The following is a 14,519-nucleotide window of genomic DNA, read 5'->3' as shown; positions in this document are numbered from 1 at the left end:
TGAAAATCCCGTAATATATTTAACAAAAGGAAATATTTGTACATGTGTTCTCATTTCATGGTACTTGTAAGCTAAAAGTTATTCATAGAATTTCATTACCTTTTCGCTTGCATTCCACTTATTTCATTTCCCATTCAATTTTAATAATCAGAACCCTACATGCAAACAATTTCCTTTACTCGGTATTAATTTTACAACTTTATTTCATTGAACATCATTATAAAACACACTAGATTGAATAATTCAACATAAAGATAATGATTAAAAATGTTATTTTATTTTACTATATCCTTTCCATACTATCATTTCACAACCGTCTAATTATGGGTATAATATTTATCTACATTTATTTACAATCAGTGCGTCTGTTACCTTCTCAAATACAAAATATTTGCACGTGGCATTTGATTTATCAATAGTTTAGTTATCTCATTCCGTGATACTACATTTATTGCACCAGACACCGCATCGTTAATTTTGTTTACTCGTTTCAATTAGTTATGCTAATAAGCAAAGGGATTGCGCTATCCAAATAACAGCGGGAAATACGGAAAATAAAGGAGAGAAAAGCAAGATAACCGAGGCCAGGAAACTGACGCACTACTTGCGCTCCGAATCGCGTAATCTTGCTTATATTCCCCTTCATCTCTTTTCACGCTCTGTCCTTTTGGGGACCGCGCTTTCAGGCTTCCTACCCATTCCAGTTTTTTCTTCCGCGCCTTAGTTCCCAATATTTACTACACCTTTTTATAATTTCATTCAGCCGCGTTACGGAAAATATTCTTTGCCGGGTCTTTTAACCCTAGTAAGTTAAGTCGGGGTAAACGTTCCGCGTATTACGCCCCTAATGATTTCTTTGCTGCGAGTGCGGACGTCCTTTCATTTCGACGAAACGAAGCGGATGGCTACGTCGGCCATGGAAAAAGCACGAGAAATCTTGGAATAACCTCTCGGGCTTTTTTAATGCATATTCAGCCGATGATGATTGATTGTTTTCTGGTAAAGATAATGAGTTCTGCTATTATTTCGGTGTACTTAAAAATTATACGTGCACCTTCTTCGTTCCCTTTCCTTTCTTATCATTTAGTTTGCTACTTTTTTACTGAAATCACTATGCATTCTAGTTTGACAATTTGGTTTGTTATCAGATGTTATCGTATTTTGAATTTATTAGGTAAATTATATCGAACGCGACTATAAACAATTGTTGAACGCCTGGCTTCAAGGAGTAAACAGAATGAAATTTTGTACTTTGTTGATATTTTCGTATTCGTAAATCTCTGCAGAAAGTGAAATTACTAAAAAAAGCAGAATAAAAAAATTATTTGTACATAATCGACATAAAAAATATTCATATCAAAACAATTTTATTTGTTTATACAGAATACAGAGTTCGAAACTCAAATATTACTAAAAAAATTCAACATTCTGAAATTGCAAACTGATAGCATTTTCTATTTGCAAAACAGGTGTAAATAATTCTCGCAATAATGATATTAATCAGTCTAATTACAATCTGATTTATAATCAGTGACTATTACAAGTTGGTTATTCAAGTGTGAATATTTTGAATGAAATTTGGGAAGCATATAGCAGGAAAAAAGTAATCGAAACATTATATTCCACTAGATACACTAACTAATTTATTTATCCAATCCCAACGTTTATATATAACAATACCATTTTATTTTAAAAAAAATATTAAATCCCCTAGTAATACTCAATAAACGGAATCGTACACTTTAATTTCATTTGTGAATTTTATTCGCTGATCGGGTCCGCGGCCTCGTTTCCGGGTCACCCTATATAAACCAGAATATTCCTACCGAAATTCTTTCGCGTAAAAGCGAATAGTCGAGTATTATCTATAAAAGACATTCTGAACACCGATATATTCTCGTATTGGTTGTCTGGCCAGAGTGCATAGCGCGCATTCCCATAAAAAGCTAGACCTCCCGGGATTCCCGTACACGCGCGGTCGAAGAAAATTCAGACGAGCGGACAGGGAGCGGGGGCAAGGAATTAAACAGACCCATAACCCGGAATTTTATTCGAACCGCATGCCAGACTTCATCGGCCGAAAGAATACTTTATTTAAGCTGAAAAGAACGAGCCGGGGCCACCAGCTACACCCCATGCCCGGGGAGTATTCCCTAATTTCGTCTGCCTAGGCACTGTTGGAATCTTAATTATGAGGAAGAATTTGAGGGCACCCGGCAACTGGACTCTCCAACTCGCTCTACAATGTTGTTGGCAGTTTTCGTAGGAATACAAATGCTTCGAAATTCGTCCGTGTATGAAACAAATTGAGCCCTTCACCCGGGGTGTTATTAAATTCTAATAACGGACAAAGGAAAGTGTGAGGAAAATACTCGTTTCGTTAGAATTTTTAGGTGAATTGAATTATCTTTTGTGAAACAAATTGAGCACTTCGTCTGGGTACATGTTATCAAATTCTAATAATTTTTATTAAAATAAAATTAAAATACTTTACTGATGTTACTTATTACTATTTTCAGTATTTACTATTAAATGTTACTTATTCTACTGATATTACTGAGAATAAAGGATTCAAGTACAAATAATTTACATTAGATATTGAGGATAAGGAATTTTTACAATTATTAAGATATAAATATACATATCGTTGCATTTTAAAATTCGATGAAATTAAATGTTTAAAAATCGAAGAAACTTTGATTCGTAGCTGCATTTGAATGAAAGCAGTACTTTAAAATACCTTCGGAATATGAAGAGTTGAATCCATTAAAAACTGTTACCTCCGATAAAATGGATTACTGTTGACTAATCTTGCGTTATGCATGAATTATGCAGAAATATTATTTTTAATGAAACTGATCATAAAAATGTGAAAATATTACAGAAAATAAAAAACATCTTTCTCGTATTAAACAAATGACAAATTGTCCTGATTTACTTAATATTTTTGTTTCGAATAAAGGAGATCGTTCGGTGATCAGAAAGATACAGTAGAACACACTGTACCTGCGGTAAAACCATCCTGTCTAAGTGTCTTTATAGAAGCGCAACTTCGGACAGAACTTTTGATGTTCGATCCCTCCAAATTGGGGAATCTTGAGGTACTGCTTACAGACGGCGATACCGGTTGTTTGCAGACGTACACCTCGGGTGAATAAAAGGAGGAGAGAAAACTGTTGGCAAAGTAGCCGAAACTTCAAAAGTGTTGGAAACACGGCAATATTCGTTACGTTGTATCGTAATATATATACATCATTCTTTGCTAGTAATTTGTACATCGAATGGTGTTGTCAACAAAGATTCTATTTCTATTTACATGATGTGATTTAAAAAAACGATAGATAGGTGTATTTAGCAAATGACGAAATATCAAATTACTGAGATATCTAGAAATGTACAATTGTTAGAAGAAATTCATATTCAATCGTTTTTACTTTCATAAATTATATTTTACTCAAACATGGGTTTCTTTTAATGTTTCTATAGATCTTAGAGATACTATAAATCAAATATTTTTATATTTATATACTTTCGCGTCATACAAGCTTACTATACGATAAATCTAGTTTTATTATAAAAATGATAAGTTTATGTTTTAATGGGAATAAATTATCTTTGAAAATTTTATGAAATAACGTACGATATACAGTAAAACATTGTTTGCTTGGGTTCATTCAGAACATCAATTATATAATGTCTTATTTTTTGTTACAGGGATTGCAGAGTCGTCAGAGATCCACAGACACTCAAATCCAAAGGATATGGGTTTGTTTCTTTCGTTAAAAAAGTGGTAAGTTATAAATTTGACTTTACACTAATAATGTTCTGACTTTAAATTTATAGTTTAGTATAACACAGAATTGAACCTGAAATAGTGAATTTGATATATAAACTGAGATTTTGCTACAACTGAAGAGTCTTATAACTTATTCATTTTATATTGTAAGTAGTTCTAACAGATGTTAGTGGAAAACAAAGAATTAACTTTCATAACATTAATATACTATTAAAAAGATATTAAATTTTATAACTTCTAAATCTCATATTATATTAATACTTACACTTTCGAATGAGAATTAAACTACTATCCAATACTGTTTCTAAGGAGAAACATCATTTATAATACACGAACCGTTTATATACTATACATACACATATATAATACTAAATCCTCCACCAAAAATTTTATCATCTCTATTCGAAAATTCATACAGAAGCTACCAATCACTAAACCCATTTAACTGTACCTCACACACTAAACTCAAAGAATGCACAAACATCCGCATTCGCAACGAGCAAACTTTCCACAGCACAAAACCAATACAATTATTGTACAATAAAGAAACCTAAATTCGTGAAATGGAATGTCACCGGTCAGGAGGGACCTCGAGCGAATATCAATTCACCGGGGCCGGGGGACGCAGAGTTAAGAACGGCTCGGGAGTTTCCAATCACAAGGAAAACTTTCGGGGGACCATGGTATTTATAAACTTTTTCAAAACTAACGTGACCCATTTCGAGAGGGATATCTAAATTTATCGGCCGGTCCGCCGCTGGGAAATTTCCGGGGTCACGGCGCTGTCGCTTTTCGAATCTGCCGCCCCCTCGCCCGGACTTCTTTCCGCTGATTAAATAAGGAAGCGGGGCGCCGTGCGTCGCGCTTTACAACATCATTTTTCGGCGGAAGAGACCACGGAATGGTCCGACTTTTACCATGCCCCGCCAAAATCTGCGACGTAAATCACGGGGGCGAAGTTAGATGTACGGCTGAGTAAAAGAAGGCTTTTCCGCGCTTATGGCTAGGTTATTCGTTGAGGTGACTGCCCCGAAGGTGCAGACTCTCTCGCTCTCTTTCTCTTTTCCCATCTCTCTCTCTCCCTCTCTCGTTTCCCCTCTGTTTTAACGTTCTATCGATCTGGACCACCGCCGGCACCTGTCTCACACCCACGGTATTACTATTGCCGAAGTATAAATTTTCCGGGTGTCTCCCGTTAACCTCGAAGAACACGCGAAAATTTCTCTGCACGCCACCCCCCCTCCCGCGCGTCAGCCACCTCTCGTAGCTCGGCATCGCTATATCCCCCGGATACACGTACCTAAATCGGGGGAGGGTTCTGATCACCGACCGTCCAACATCCCGGCTCTCTTAAGATGTACGAGGAAACGCGAATTCCCGGGATTCTCGCTTTCCCTCGACCTCGACCCTGTTACTCGGAAGCACCGCAATAAACGCGCGTCGATGTTGTAACGTGCGTTTAACTTTTACACGTCGCTGAACCGCCTTCCCCGATTCACCGTGGATTATTTTTCGGCGATTTGAATTACAGTTTCCGTCGACGGCTTTGTAAGATGGAACATGGAGAGAGAGGTGTACTGAACTTCGTTTGAATTTGGGTTTTATTGAGAAGTGTCCGATAGGTCAAGTACACTTTTCATATTGAATTTCTACGGGAAGTCGGGTTGATTATTTTTCAATGAAAATGGCGGTCTTGGAGGATATTTTCTGAAGTATACTTTTACAGACTTTATGTAGATCATTGTTTTGTTAGTTCTTGATTATATGTAGTTTTATTTTCTGGTTTCTTTAGTTGAATGAAAGGCAGTTTATTTGTGTACAATAATCTAAGGAATTAGAAAATCGTGCAATATCGTTAAAAGTGTTAAAATCTAATAGAATCGTAAGCTTATGAACCTGAGAATTTCTGTTGTATATGCAAACTTTGTAATTTTATTGTTGTAATTCGAAAAATGTTACAATCACATAATAGTATAATTTCGTAATTTTGTATTTCCTTCTTACTTGTAAATATTAAAACTAATGAAAAATTTGAAATTTGCAAAATTGAGGTGGATACACTTCGTCAGATACCCACAAGTAAAAACAATTTTTCATTCGTATTAAGCTTGCAAAATACATGAATTCAAATTATTATAATTCATCAACTTCTATATATAATCACCTTCATTTCATCAAACAGATGCAAACACACGATTTACTAAAGCAGCCAGCGGGGCTACGAAAAATAACCGTAATTAAAGCAAACAAAAATTAATTTCCTCGCAAAATTACCGGTCGCCCCGCTCCGCGCTGCGGATCGATAAGAAACAAAAGCGCAAGATCCGAGCGCGTCATAAAAGTATCAAATGCGCGGAATACGAAAACATGAAACACTCGGATTAATTATCGCCGGCATAAAATCCAAAAACCAATAAACCCGTCACCTATAAATCAGGAAATTCCAGAAAAAAGCTTTCATGGCTCTCCGCCGATAAAATTCCTAGCGGAGGGTAACGCCGACTCGGGAAGAGGGGCAGCGGTGTACGCACTTCATTTTATATTCTTAATTTCCATTTCCCCTGTTGATCTCGAAATTTTCCACCGTCGACATAATACCCCCATAAAATATCCAATCGCGTCGGTCCGGCCAGGTCCCGGAAACGGGAGCGATCGATCGGGCCGGTCGAGCACACATCGGCGCGAAATGCGTTTACAAATCACGTTCGGGTCGGCCGCGATACCTGCACACGTCCCGGCCCCGAAGGAGAACGGGGCGTAAGTTTCGTAAAAGCCACGTAATCCGACGGCCACGTATCGGAACCGTGACACGGTAACGCGTGGCAGAGCAGCTGGGGTGTCGTTGGTCAGAGCCGGCACCGCGGCGGCGACGTCGGTATAGTGACTTCGGTCGTGCAAGAAATTCGATTTGATGGGTACTTAGACAGCTCGAAGTAGGCAGGCACTGGTCGAGGTCGGTGGAGGGGCTAGCGGGAGGGCAGCGGTGGCTCTGGTGTGTCGTATAAACGGTCCGGTCACGGAAAATGGAAGGGGGTTAGGCGGGAGGGTGGGTAGCTAGCTAGGTAGGTAGCTAGGTAGGTAGGTAGGTAGGTAGGTAGGTAGGTAGATTCAACCGTTCCTCTCCTCGTCCCGGAGGTTAGGAGTCCGGGGTGGCTAGGAGACGACGGCGAGTTATCGACCGCAGTTTAGAATCGGCTTAGAGGCGAGCATTCGGTCTTCCGCTCTCTACCTGGGCTAACCGCCGCGAATGCGCGGCATCATATCGGCGGAGGGAATGGAAATTCGAATCGGAAATACTTTATCCCCGCGGTGGCAAGGGGTGACGGTGGGATAAGGATCGTAGAAAAGAGTGGAGGACCGGTTGAGTATGACGGTGATGCCGTTGGCATCAGCGATGCTAAGTTCACCAATGGGGGGTTACAGAAGGAAGGAAACGGGGAGGTGAAGAGGACGCCTAGACGAGAGAACCGAGTGGAAGGTAACAGTTGGGGAAACGAGGCAAAAGGCGAGCACCCGGCGAGTCCTCGAAGTAGAGCAAACGGTGAGAGGAAGCCCGGAATGTCGTGGTGGCGGGGTACGGTGCAGAGGAAACACCCCTTCTTCATACGTACCGACCGAAGAGCTTTTCAAACAGTCAATCTTTTCGGTGGAGGGGGGGGGGAGATTTCTCGCGACAGGAATATTTTTAAGTTTCCTATCCCCCGTCCTTCTTCGCGTCAACCGTCCGACTATCACCCCCCCCCCCCCTTCGGCACACTGTTACGGACATTTGCATTTACGTGGAGGGCACGAGTTTGCGAGCGCCCGCAACCAATGTCGTCTTCTGTTATTCCACATCCATTTCTCCTACTCGCGGCCCCCTTACCACCGTGTTCCGATTTGCCTTTTTCTTGGCTGTCGTCCTCCCTTCTTCCTTCTACCCTACACGCACACATCCGCGGTTCTCCCTTATTTTTCATACGGATCCTGTAATGGACTTATAGATAGACGGATGCGGGCTTAGGGGGAGGGGGGCTGTTTTATTACCAACCACCAGGGCAAACTGCATCGACGTCGTAGCTATCGCTATCGGCACTCGCCCGTTTCGCGATTGCTTTCCCCAGCTCGCCCCTTCCTGGCCTCATAAAGGCTGAATTCTCGCAGTCGGCCGCGAATCCAATGGCGTCAGGCGAAGACTTTCGGTTCGCCTGGAGCATTTCCGTGGATTCCCGAAGAATCGGACGGAAAGATGCAGCGGATTGGAGAAAATTTGAAAATGTGTATTAACTTAACCCGCATCGGAAACTACTCTCCAACTAGGGAACGAGGGATTCGGTCGTACGAACTTTTGAACAATATCCGCGGCAAGTTTCTTATTGTCGGACCAGCGCGCCGTTGGTGGATAGTATTGTTCGAGGAGGGTGGAAAACATTTTTGTCGTGTCGCTGCGCGAAGCTGCGGTGTCTGCGGGATTTGCTCTTGTGAATAGGTGGGAATTGATGGAATTTTGTAACGTTGATTGGAAACTTTATGTTTTCTGAAGCTGTTAAATGTTGTGCCATGATCACTTAGCGCTCTAAAGATGCCAGTTGGATAACATAGTTTGGATTTCTTATTATACAGTGATTAAAATCAAAGGTTATATGTACAATAAATTTATTCATTCATACATGCGTTTCTATAAAAGTCATATAACATTTGATTAAATTTATAATTTTGTAATCTTGTAGCTTTTATGAAGGGTTAAAAAAGAGACGCTTTTAGTGCTTGGTATTTCTAGTGTTCATAAAGTTCTTAAACATTGCATTTATTGATGACAACATCAAATCAGTATTTTATTATGCAATACATGCAATAATTGTGTATATCTTAAGACTCCTATACTGTTAAAGAAGTGAAAATGTATTTGTTATTCTGTATTTTACTTGCATTGATAATGCAATTATGACGTACATTTATACGTATTCACTCTGACTACATCGCATAGTAGACAGTAATAGACCACTTTTCTCAATCCACTCACGCTGCGTTTCGCAAATCAGAGTAGTGGTAAATAAAAGTTACGGTCACCATCTTACGTACTACGAGTTACGACCCCTAGGTGGTGGTCGTAATGTTTCACCTTCTGGTTTATTCGGGTTGCTCTATCTCTTCTTTAATGCAAAATAGCGTGGCGATCGTGATTTCTTTTTACCAGCTCCTACAATATTGCCGTCATTTAAGAAGAACACAAGTGTCAATTTGTTTCAGCACATATATAAAAACATCAATCGGATTACTAATCTTAGTTTTGTTATATATTTTTTTTTAATAAGTGTTATCACAACAAAATATATGTAATTATCGTATTATAATAGCAAGCATTTAATAATTAGAGAATTAATAATAATAAAATGAAATTGGAGATCAGAGTTCAGAAGTTAGAAAATTGCAAAGCATTACACGTAACAATATAATTCTCAAAATATTTTAGTTTTTTCATAATATTTCGATTTTCATATTTCTCACCGAAACACTTAAGAAAATTCAGTGAATTAGTAACAATATATTGTTTAAAGATATTTAAAATGTACATCTCAATATTTCCGTCTAACACCCATACACATCAATAGCTTTTATACATTTATTTACAAACAAACAATTTGTTTGTTTCTTTAACTTCGTATTTCCCAAATATAAAGATCCAATTTTTCCTTTCATTGTTCTAGGAAGCGGAAAGTGCTATCGGTGCCATGAACGGACAATGGCTCGGTAGCAGAAGCATTCGAACGAATTGGGCGACCCGCAAACCTCCTGCACCAAAATCTGAAGGTGAGTATTCGCATGTAGAATTGGCTCCTTGCGAATTTGCGGTGTTCATCGGTGGTGCATGATTGTTGTTATTATCGACCAATTTCAGGAGCATGAAAAAAGCGAAATATATATTATATAAAAACATTGTATAAAGAGCTCCCGTCTACTTTACCGCAACAAAAAAGTCCGCAAGCAGATTATATCTAAAATGGTCGCGTAGTTAATAAATTCATCGATAATTGTGTCACATATTGAGATTTATAATTCACATATATTAACTCTTTGTACTCGGCAACAATTTCTACATTTTCTCGCAATAACTCATTATAGACACATTTTGTTAACCATGATAAGTAATCTTAAATTTGATTTAGAAACATTAGATTTCATTTCCGTGAATAAAGTCTAATACGCATATGAAAATACACTTCATTATATTTTATGGTGTGATATTTCTAAAAACAATTACCTGAAATGCTGGGCGGCAACACAGCAGAAGTTCCAAGTGGAAAGAGTTAAAATACTATATAATCATACTTCCATCCAAAAGTCGATCTTTTATTTTGTAATTCAATGATATTATTGCCAGTGCATTTTATTGTACATACAACTGCAAATTACCTACAAATAATGTTATTTATAAAACTGATTATAGTAAACGAATTGTTTATTAAGTATATAATAGTTATGTTTTATCATCTTTTACATTCAGTTTTGATGAAACTATAACAAACTTAAAACCAAGCGATAATATTCTGTAAGACAGGAAAACATTTGATCAAATGTTGGTATCTTATTCTCATCTTTCTTTTCGAGTTTTGAACGTTCTCTATTTGTTTATAAGAAAACCTTGATAATAAATAAGTAAAAATTAGAATATATGTATTTCCTTAATCATTTAAATAATTTTTAAAAATTCCTATTGGTCGACAAATATTAAATTGTCATGAAAAACAAACAACTCTCGTAAGCCACATGTGTGTAAACGTAAACAGAAGTGAAACGAACTAGTAATGATCTGACAGATTAGTAAAAAGTTATTCTATCCATGAGAATTTTCTAATTCGATTCTCTCGGAAATGAAACTTCACTGTACAATGTCACCATATACTTCAATTCCCATTCCAAATAAAATAAAATCACCTATCGTTTCTCTTACCGCGATTACATTTGTAACTGATTAACGAAATAACACGGCAGTTGATAAAAAAATAAAAGAGAAAAATATGGGACAATGAGTTATGGGAATGGTCTGACGCGAATTCGAAACTGCCGGACAAAATGAAATACCACACCGAACACGGAATATTTCTTGCCGCGGCCAAAACTCGGTTAGATCGGCGAAATTCTACGGTTCAAAAATGAATGCGCGCGATATCGTCGCTATACGGTACCAAACTATCCGCCATCGGTCGGCTTGTCCAGCACGGAAAACTTTCACCGCGCCGTTTAAGAAAGCTGGAAACAATTTTATGTACCATGAACGATTGGCCCGCAAAAGCGACGCCCGAGTGTTTGCTAATCGATAGCTAGAGATGGATGTCGAGTGCCTTTTTCCTCTCGCGGGACGACGCGAGTAGTTATTACAGCTTCAAACTTATATACCTGGCTCTTGATTTACACGAAAATCCGTTCCTCGTGGATTCATTTTGCGCAAATGAAAATTACACAAATAAAATTTATCGGTAGAAGGGGAAACAAAATATTGGAAAGAAAAGCTGATGTAAGTTTTACAAACACATATTTGTATAGGATAGTCCAACAAAAGAAATAATAATAATGACATTTCAGAAGACAAAAGTACATTTATTCAATGTCATTAAATTCAGATCGTGTAAATTGATATCGCTAATAAAAACTACCACGTAAATAATGTTATAAATTACCTATAACACGTTAAGCGCCATGTCAGTCACTAATGACCGACGCTTCTGAATTACTTGAAAACAATCCTAACATGTAAGATAACCGATATCGAATGCAGATGTTTAATAACGTAATTAAACTGATAATAGCGTCATTCAAGAATTGTAACGCCAAATATTTAATAATCGTTTCCGCTTTTCTTTGCTACAAAAGAATAACTCTAAGAAAAAGCAGTCAAGACTTTCGTAGCGCCTAATGTGTTAATAAGGTATAGTGTATACCTTTTCGCTTATTTCACTCATTACAGTAGAAATAACTTCCCGTAATCAGTGTAACGACCGCGTTCATTATAATGCATTCGGTCGATTTTTTCCCGCGACGGTCACGAGTTCACGGATACCCACTCAGTACGAATCGCGATCGTCGAGTATATCCCGTTTTAATCCCGGCGACGTCGAGCAATAAAATTATTCAACGAATAAAATGGATGAATGCCGAACAAGTTAGCCGCGGATCAATGACGGAACGAAAAGAGATCGTGTAAAAATAAATTGAACGGTGACACGGTGCAACGCGGCCTACGCAAACGAGCGGTAACGCGAGTAAAAAAAAATAGAAGAAGAAGAAAGAATGGAGGAGCGGTAACATAAACCCGCTATAATAAAACGCCGCGGGTCTGCGATGAACGCCACGGCCTACACGCGCGCGCCATTCTATCGCGTCTTATTGTTTTCGTTTAGTCGAACGGGCCGCTCCGTGCCGTCTACACGTTCACTTTTACGTGTTACTATTAACTAGATTCGATTACACGCTTTGAAGTGCGGGGACGTTTTTTTCACGACTTAGCCGCACGTCCTTAATAAGCTGAACGTTCCGCTTACACCAGGTGTTCTAGCCGTTGGACTCGTGCGCCGTGTCGTAACGAACCGTGCGGAACACACTCGAGGCACTTAAAAAAAAGGCTCGTTTGTAATGCGACGGTGCTCGAGAAGACGACGACCGAGTGTCACTATGACCAAGTAAATATCCGCCGGGAGAAATACGAGTTTATCCGGCGCACTTACTCGAGCTTCTAATCAATGCGAGCGTTTACGGCGGCGAATATTGTGAACGCAACTTTGTTCTTGTTGGCTGGTGGACCGATCTCGTTAGAATATTTATGGGTTTTGTCAGAGTTTACTTTTTTTAATGGTTCGTTTTACATTTTGTTAGTATAAGATTCACTGAATTTAACGTGTGTCATTGTTGAATCGGTATTCGCGTGGAGAGGATGCAAACTGTTCTTTGGAAGTGAAAAATTCAGTGGAATATTTAATAATTAATAAAGCTGGAAGAACGTTGTACGTAGGGAAGTTACGTATTTTTTAATAAAGAATCTAGCGGTATATAGTACACTTCGATGATGCAATTAGTTCAGTTATTATTATTCATTATATAGCATTATTTTATTATAATCACTATATAAACATCATTCTAAGAAACCGCGAAATTTGTCGCGTCCCACAGTCACCAGAACTGACCTTGGAAGGAAATCGAGCGGCCCGAGTCGTTTTCTCGTGCAGAAATATGTAGGGCAAAAGGTAATTTACACGTTATCCGTCTAGTCGTCATTAGCCCCATAATTATCACTGTTAAAGGTAAAAGCCCAATGAAAGTATAAAGCTTTAAGTCGGCCGAGGATAGTAAGAATCCAATTGAAGTTATGAACTAAACGCATAATGAGCTTGGAGGTAGCACTCCGAGACCCAAGTAAGTATTATTATATTATCATAAGCGGCTCTTCGTCGTCGACCCAGAGACTCCATCGTCCAGCCTCGGAGTCACCTCCGACCCCCCGACTAACTAATTTCATTCCCCAAGTCTTTAATTAGTATTCGTCGCGGAGCGTCCAAACTTTTTCACTGGAGGTGGGCTCGCAGACTCATCCTACCGGGACCGTTCACCCGCATTTGCATAGGCCAAATTCGCGGAGAACACTTTCTTGTCAGCCACCTTCGCAAGCTTAATCATCTACCACGGGATTCTTCAAAATTTCGCAACCAGAAAAATGATTACCCGTTAATAAAATTTCAACCGTGCGCGCATGCACTCGTTCCCTTTCGCGGGACCACGCTATTGCACTCGAATCGAATGAACGTGGAACTAAGGAATACTAAGTGGAATTGGGAGTAGATGCGGAGATTGTAATAGGCAATGGTTGAATAAATGAGACGTTTCTTGGAAGAATTGATCATAGAATAAGGGTGAAAAACCTACAATAATAATCAAAAAATAGTGTTGATGAGGTACGACGAGAGAAAAGTTAAATGATATATTGAGTGGGGAGGGAAAGGGGGAAATGGATGAAGAGCAGACTAGGAAGGATTAGAAGAGCAGAAGGCAGTGTGAATGAGGAATGAGAGGTAAAAAGAGGAATGGGTGAAATAAAAGAAAGTAAAATAGGATAAAATAAGAAGCATGGGAAGAACGGCGGAAACGTAGGTCCCTGGAATGAAAGAGGCAAAGGAGGATTGAGAAAATGAGAGAGAGAGAGAGGCGCGGCGATGGCATCAGAAAGTGGAAATTAGAAAAGAATGAAAGATAAGAGTAGAATTTAAGGCAAAGAAAAAAAATAGGCAATTAAGGCGTGCTGTGTTTTGGGCGTTCCATATGCGAGAGAAGGAAAAATGTTTTAAAAAATATAAGGTGGAGCAAAAGTCTGCCGGTGTACCCCGCAAGAGAAACAATAAAGGCTTTATATACAATAATAGTAAAAAAAAATATAAACTGTTTATTTTACGATTTATTTGGTGAATAGATTATATTTTTTTATTCAGTCTTTATTTCTTTTTTTAAATTAAGTTCAAGGAAAAAGGTTTCGAACGAAAAAATTTATTCTGAATTTGTGACTTATTTTTTCAAATACAGCAGCTCGCTATCGATTGTGCGACATGTATTCAGTCAAGTCAGCCAAAAGCACGTGTGCTTCACAAGTTTTCAATCTTGATTTTCTAAAAGAAGACGTCGAAAATGAAACAATTCCAGTTGAAAGTTTTTCCTAGTTAAGTTACTACCCTGTATATTCATGGAACAAAAAGTAAGAAAA

The 14,519-nt window shown here is 38.6% G+C and overlaps 1 protein-coding gene across 10 annotated transcripts in view; it reads left to right on the top strand.

The window, feature by feature from the left end:
* The window catches only part of LOC116433576 (cytotoxic granule associated RNA binding protein TIA1), a 715,860-nt gene that overhangs the window by 637,154 nt on the left and 64,187 nt on the right, over window positions 1–14,519 (top strand). For all 10 annotated transcript variants that reach the window (XM_076374164.1, XM_031991797.2, XM_076374169.1 and 7 more), the window contains 2 exons: window positions 3,715–3,790; window positions 9,484–9,586. In XM_076374164.1, the coding sequence (XP_076230279.1) occupies window positions 3,715–3,790; window positions 9,484–9,586 (179 nt within the window). The remainder of the gene's footprint in view (window positions 1–3,714; window positions 3,791–9,483; window positions 9,587–14,519) is intronic.

This window comes from Nomia melanderi, chromosome 2 (genome assembly GCF_051020985.1).
Source record: "Nomia melanderi isolate GNS246 chromosome 2, iyNomMela1, whole genome shotgun sequence".
Taxonomy (NCBI): domain Eukaryota; kingdom Metazoa; phylum Arthropoda; class Insecta; order Hymenoptera; family Halictidae; genus Nomia; species Nomia melanderi.
This window is presented reverse-complemented; position numbering and strand designations above follow the sequence as displayed.